The following is a 6,367-nucleotide window of genomic DNA, read 5'->3' on the forward strand; positions in this document are numbered from 1 at the left end:
GGCTCCTCCTCACATCACAAATCCGCACTAATAAATGACCTTTTAATCCAGACTCAAACCGATTGTCCGTAAAAAGAATATAATCTCAGTGTTTGGATCTATGTCTGCGCGTGTAAACAAACACACGTGAGTGACGCGACTCTGTGGTGTGTTCAGGGACAGTACGGACACACACAAATGACTCCGTAGATAAACACTGATGTGGAGCCACATATTAGGACATTTATCCGTCTGTAAATTGGATTAAAGGAACAGAATGTAGAGAGTCTAAACTTTATAACGAGGTATAACATGCCCACGTGAAAAACCGGCCTCTATCAGCAAGCATATCGGCCGATCGCCGATATGCCTAAAGTTGCCCATATCAGCCGATAATATCGGCCAACCGATATATCGGTCGGGCTCTAGTACCAACTGTTGGTCATTAAACAGTTATTTATAAATCTGACTAGTTTTGACTAGTTTATTTGGGCCAGAGTTACAAGAGGTCAGTATGCCATCACTGTCTCAACGTTTAGTACTCTGTCTAAGTACAGTTTGTTTTCACTTCAGATGTTATTCTTGGCCACATTTTTTCCAACATGGGAAGGAGGAGCCGGAGTTTATGACTTTGTTGGGGTATGTTTGACATGAACACCTATCATTATTTACATTCCATGTTATGGGATTAAAACCTACCTTGTGTTGTCTCCAGGAATTCATGAAGGCAACGGTAGATTTGGCCGACCTGCTGGGCCTCCATCTAGTCATGTCTCGTAATGCTGGTAAAGGAGAGTACAAAATCATGGTGGCTGCTATGGGCTGGGCAACAGCTGAACTGATAATGTCCAGGTGAACTTTCTGTTCAACTTGGTATTCATTTTGGCTTAAAAGTTACTTGATTATCACATTAATTTAAATCCTGTTCATTATTTTGCATTATTCAGATGTCTTCCTTTGTGGGTTGGAGCCAGAGGCATTGAGTTTGACTGGAAATACATTCAGATGAGCTTCGACTCCAACATTAGTTTGGTGAGTATCTTGTTTAATGCTGCTTAGTTTAATTCTTGGAATAAATGTAACCAGATCTTGAATGTTTTTAGGTCCATTACATCGCAATGGCAGCAGTTGTGTGGATGTTCACCAGATACGACCTTCCTAAGAGCTACAGACTGCCAGTCACTGTGCTGTTGACTCTTTGTGTCTACAAGGCATTCCTCATGGAGTAAGCACCAGACAGACCATCATAATTGATCACTTGCACTTACTTCACAAAGAGTTAACCTAAACCCTGAGTTAGTCACCGTAGTAACTCACTCTGTGAACCTAACCGGGTTCAGGGTTAAGCTAGAATCTGTCTGGAGGACAGCTCTGATTGGACAATTCACTTATCCATTTAAAGAAGTACTGGAAACATTAAAAAAAAAAAGATTTAATGATGAGGATCTAATTTTTAAGTGAATCTATTTTCCACGTTTACAGTTTTTTGTTTCAGTTTGTAATTTACAGTATAATGTAACACAACTCACCATTTGTGACAATGTCTTAAATTAGTTTGGTCAAGATAATCAGCTTGAAATCCAGTAAATAGATCAATATATTTAGTTATTTGTTGTCTTAATTTCTTAAATGTATTTAAAAGTACAATTTATGTTACTACACTCCAAATAGCTGAAATATGGGAAATTTTAGTGCAACATGTGGTTAGTGATGGTGTGTAAAATTAGTTTTAAATTTAAAATTGTATTAAATTAGCTCCAAACTTGTGGAAAATAATGTGTTTTAATGCATTGTACTAATTATTTATTAAAAAGTTAACTTAACGTCCTGTTTTAATAGCAAACCTGAGTTTAACTTTTACACAGTCACATAACTTCTCGTCCCTGTAAAATGAAAGCCTCTGGTTTACTTTTGTCATGCCCTCCTCTCTGATGGAGTCCACTGATCATGGCTTTTCTCCTCAAATAAATTCGAGTTAAATAAACTCTGAAACTCTTGAAATAGGGCCTAGGTCTGCGGAGCTGCAAAACCCCAAAAAACCTTGCCATTTATTACATTTTAAACATGCTGGCAGATGTTGGCAGTTTATACCTGAATATTTGTACTGGATATTGGTAATTGATTTATGCTTTCCTGCCTTGTGTGTTTTTTAGGTTGTTCGTTCACGTTTTCCTGTTGGGCAGCTGGACCGTCCTTTTGGTGAAAGCTGTGGTGACCGGTGCCATCTCTCTTTGTTCACTCTTTCTTTTCGTCACCTTGGTCCACAATAACTAAAGGCGCCACAACCACCAGAGAAAATCCTTGTGGACTCAAGACTGGACAGAGGTTCAATACATGAAACAAGATGTTAAATTACCTCTGGGACTTTATAGACCAAGATGGTAGTCTGATTTGAATAACTCCTGACATCTTAAGATTTACATGTTGTAATGATTTGATTTAGTATTAGTTTTTATACTTGGAGTATAAGATGTTGTGAAATTTGATGATGAATAGAGAGATTTCTAATGAATTAAAATTAATGAGTGTTAATGGGACTTAAGAGAATTAAAGGAACCGTATCTGCGCTATTAGTTTAAACCAGTATAATAAATAGGCAATGCCTCTTGTGAAAACTATCACCTTCACTCACTGAGCCGCAGAGGCTGCACTAGCACTGATCAATAATTGGCTGCAGGTACTGGGGGTTGGGTAGTGATGATTCAGTTCAGAGAGACCTTTTACGTTTTAACCACCTAGATTTCAGCATTGGAACTGGAAGCCCAAATGTGAGGCTCATTCCGTTTTCAGAATCATGTCAGACTAAAATGCCATATTATAACATAAACAACCTGGCCATCATGCCTAATGTTTTTCTAATTAATAATAAAATCAGCATTACAGTTGTTATCTTATATGGCATTATGCTTTGGTTATGTTTATAGAATTTAAAATCAAAATCTTAAATATAGTTTAATTTATACCACAACAAGCTACTGCCTGGGGGACAGATACAGAATTACTCCCAAATTACCATAAAGAGAACCTCTTTGCAGGATTATAATTCTGCACCATAATAAATTCAGTATGAAATATTTTGGTAGGAGACAGACCTTTATGTTTCATGCCTTACTAAAGGAGTGGTCTCAAATCTCTGCTAAATGCACATATTTGAATGATTACTTGCTTTGACCACCAGTCTGTAGCCATCTGCTTCTTTTATGTTCTGCTAATCCTCAGTGGGAAAAAAAAGTTTAGCCACAGCTGGTTTATATTAACAGAACTATACTTGGTAGTCTTGTTGTCAATTGTGTGTTGTGTGTACAATAAAGTAATTTTAATACTGCACTTTTCATCTCCTATAAGATAATGAGGAAATTCCAGTGTTTAAGAACAGTAGGAAACATGCAAGCAATCAATAATCACAATAAATAATATTAGATAGACTAGAATCTGATCAATCAAACTAGAATATTATTAATACTTTGAATAGAGTTAAGACACATAAAGGCTTAAAGGGCACATATTACGCAGTTTTCTGATCTGTTATATTTCCTAATCACAAACATACCTGGAGTTGTGTTTTGTTTCAGTCACATGTTTAGCACACAAATCCTCCTTGTGGATGTCATGGTAGTCCAGGAAGTACTCCACAATGTTTTTAAACTCCATACACCTTCACTGCACTCATTTGGATGATTTCATGGAATTTCCATTGTCTTCTAAACTAAAAGTAAAATGTTTCTGTTAACTTGAAAACTACCAGTACATGGCAGCACAAGGTGGAACTGAGCCTAATAATAATAATAATAATAATGATAAAGGATTACTCAAACACACAACTCCAGGTTTGTTTTTGATGAGGAAACAGCATCAATAGACCTACATCATTGTGCAAGGACATTTGAGGGCATTAAAGGTGCTGCTTCTCCCACACAGCTCAAGTTACAGAACCACAGTGTGAAAGAAAATAAGACTCGCAGAAACAAATCTACTCAAAGCATGGATCTCACTGGATCTTGAAATTTGACCAGTATGCTTCCCCCCACCACAGTAGCTGTTTGACCTGCTGCTTGTTTGTATGTCCTACATAAAGCCCGCTCCATCACTTCGCCCTAAAGACTAAAGAAAAAACATTTAACCATGCTTTTTTAGTGACTGCTCCAAAATTATGTATGTACGTACATTTCTTCTTAATTTGTGTTTATTTAGTTAGTTAGTTTCCAGTTTGAATTCATTGACATGTGGCAGTATGGGTTATATAAATTTGTGAACAGCAGGGGGCACCATCAACTAGTATAAATCCCTTTTGTGACATAAACGTCACTGGTTCAGTGATAAAATCCACTGACCCACAGGTTGGCAATGTGATTCCAGCTCTCATAGATAAATGCTGTTGCTGTGTCCTTGGACAAAGACACTTAACCCACCTCTCCCCCAGTGTCTGTGTACAATGATAAATGTATATGTGAATGGTCAAATTCAGGATTGTGCCCTTTGCCCTCAATGTGAGAGAAATACCATTTTATTATTTGATCTGATGTCTGCCTTCTGAACCCTCTATCATGTTTCCTCCATGGTTTCCTTCCCTTGTCTTGTCTGAGCTTTGGGACACCACTTAATATGGAGCATTTGATTGAATAAAGGAGAAGAAAGCAAGGGCCAGGGACAAATTCATATGACCTTTGACCCCACAAAGGTCACAGTCAGGTGTGGAATAAAGTTGCCATACAGCACACTTGTATGTCCTGACATTTACGAAATATAGATAGGTATAGAAGTACAAAGGTAATAGGTAATAGGTTCTGTGGAATAGCACACCACCCTCACAGCAAGAAGTTCCTGGAGCCATTGTACCAATTACGTTGCAGCATTGTGGTTTGCAGGAGAAGACTAAACAAAACAAACTGGTGGTACAAATGAGAGCTGTTTCCAAATGGTAATGTGAAGATCTCCAATCACAAGTGATACATAACAATTTGACTTCTGCAGATTCCAGTGAGACTTTCTTGGTCAAATAAAGGCTGTGAAACCTCTGCAATTTAATCTTAAGTCTACAGTTACATTCTGACCTGTTTCTCATCTTCATACATTATATACATGTTACAGCAATGCAACATTTGTCAAAATGAATGAAATCGATTTATAATTTTACATTTTTATATAGTGCTTTTCCATTTTCAAGGTGGTCAAAGCGCTTTTGTATCAAGGAACCACTCGTCCATTCACGTACCCATTTATACACCACTGTATATAGACACTGGAGGCAAGGTGGGTTAAGCCCCCAAGGTCACAACAACCATATTCATACTGGAATCCCACTGTCCCCCTTTGTGTCAGTGGTTTTGACTGCTCAATCAACGATGTTTATGTCAAGAGTGGGATTCAGACTGGAGATGTTATAAATTTACTTATTTACTGCACTTATTACAATTACAGGTCTTTATATTACCTTGAAAAAAATAAGCTTTCTATGTGTGTAGGGTCACTTCTATTGAGATCTGATCCAACGTGCGTTCATGTAATATTAAATATTATACTGTGCAGATTCCAGACATAACAATGGCAATTATCAAGGGGTTAAGCAGGTAGCAGACTCTAGAGAAAGGTAATGTAGTGTACCTTCAATAAACTGCAAAATAAACTATAGAATATGCAAAATAAATAAATTTTGACTCGCCCAAATGCACCATTTCTAGTTTTGTAAATGTCAGTTTTCAGTTGAGTGTAAATGTATTTTATTTTACTGTGGTTTCATATAAAACAAAAATGATGATGATTTAAATGGATACCTTTACTGGATATTTTACAAAAAGGCCATCTATTGAATATTTTGAATAAAACATTTAAGTATCTGATGATTGTGTTGGTGTGCCCCTCCCTGGTCTTTCCCATGGGCTCTGACACTGGTCCAATTACAGCATGGCCTTTAGTTTTACAGTGCGTATGTGTACGTGTGTGGTTTGTGTGTTGCCTGTGTTGTTTGTGTGTAGTGTCTGCAGACCCGGTGGTGCCTGCTCAGGACACCCACCTTGGAGCTTGTCCCCTTGCCCTGCCTTGACTGCCCCACAGGATGCCACTGCACTTTGAGGATCTTTTCTCATCAGCACATTATAGCACCAATACAAAGACGTATGATCTTCTAAAAGTTTCTATCATTCATTTGGTCCAAGTCTCTAACTTCCTCTGCCTTGAACCCTTGAGCCAAACACAAACAGTTCAACATCAGTCGATGTGATATAATGTAATATAATTTTTGCATTTTATTTTGTTATGTGTTTGTCATTTTCAGGTCAGGTCTACATTATACTTATAGGAAGGCAAAAGAAGTAAGTAGATGTAATAATGAGGTTTTAACACATGTAGATAGAATATTAGATTATTTAGTGTGTAAATGTGCTCGACAAAG

The 6,367-nt window shown here is 37.4% G+C and overlaps 1 protein-coding gene across 1 annotated transcript; it reads left to right on the plus strand.

The window, feature by feature from the left end:
- Window positions 1–542: 542 nt before the first annotated feature.
- Window positions 543–2,873, plus strand: LOC129410835 (BOS complex subunit TMEM147-like). The gene is made up of 5 exons (XM_055159742.1): window positions 543–618; window positions 695–831; window positions 927–1,011; window positions 1,083–1,204; window positions 2,133–2,873. Exons 1-5 carry the CDS (start codon window positions 553–555, stop codon window positions 2,251–2,253), a joined length of 531 nt encoding a protein of 176 aa, XP_055015717.1. The 5' UTR covers window positions 543–552; the 3' UTR covers window positions 2,254–2,873.
- The last annotated feature ends 3,494 nt before the right edge of the window (window positions 2,874–6,367 follow it).

Source organism: Boleophthalmus pectinirostris, unplaced genomic scaffold (genome assembly GCF_026225935.1).
Source record: "Boleophthalmus pectinirostris isolate CB_2022bp ecotype Guang Dong unplaced genomic scaffold, ASM2622593v1 HiC_scaffold_2635, whole genome shotgun sequence".
NCBI classification, from domain to species: Eukaryota; Metazoa; Chordata; class Actinopteri; order Gobiiformes; family Gobiidae; genus Boleophthalmus; species Boleophthalmus pectinirostris.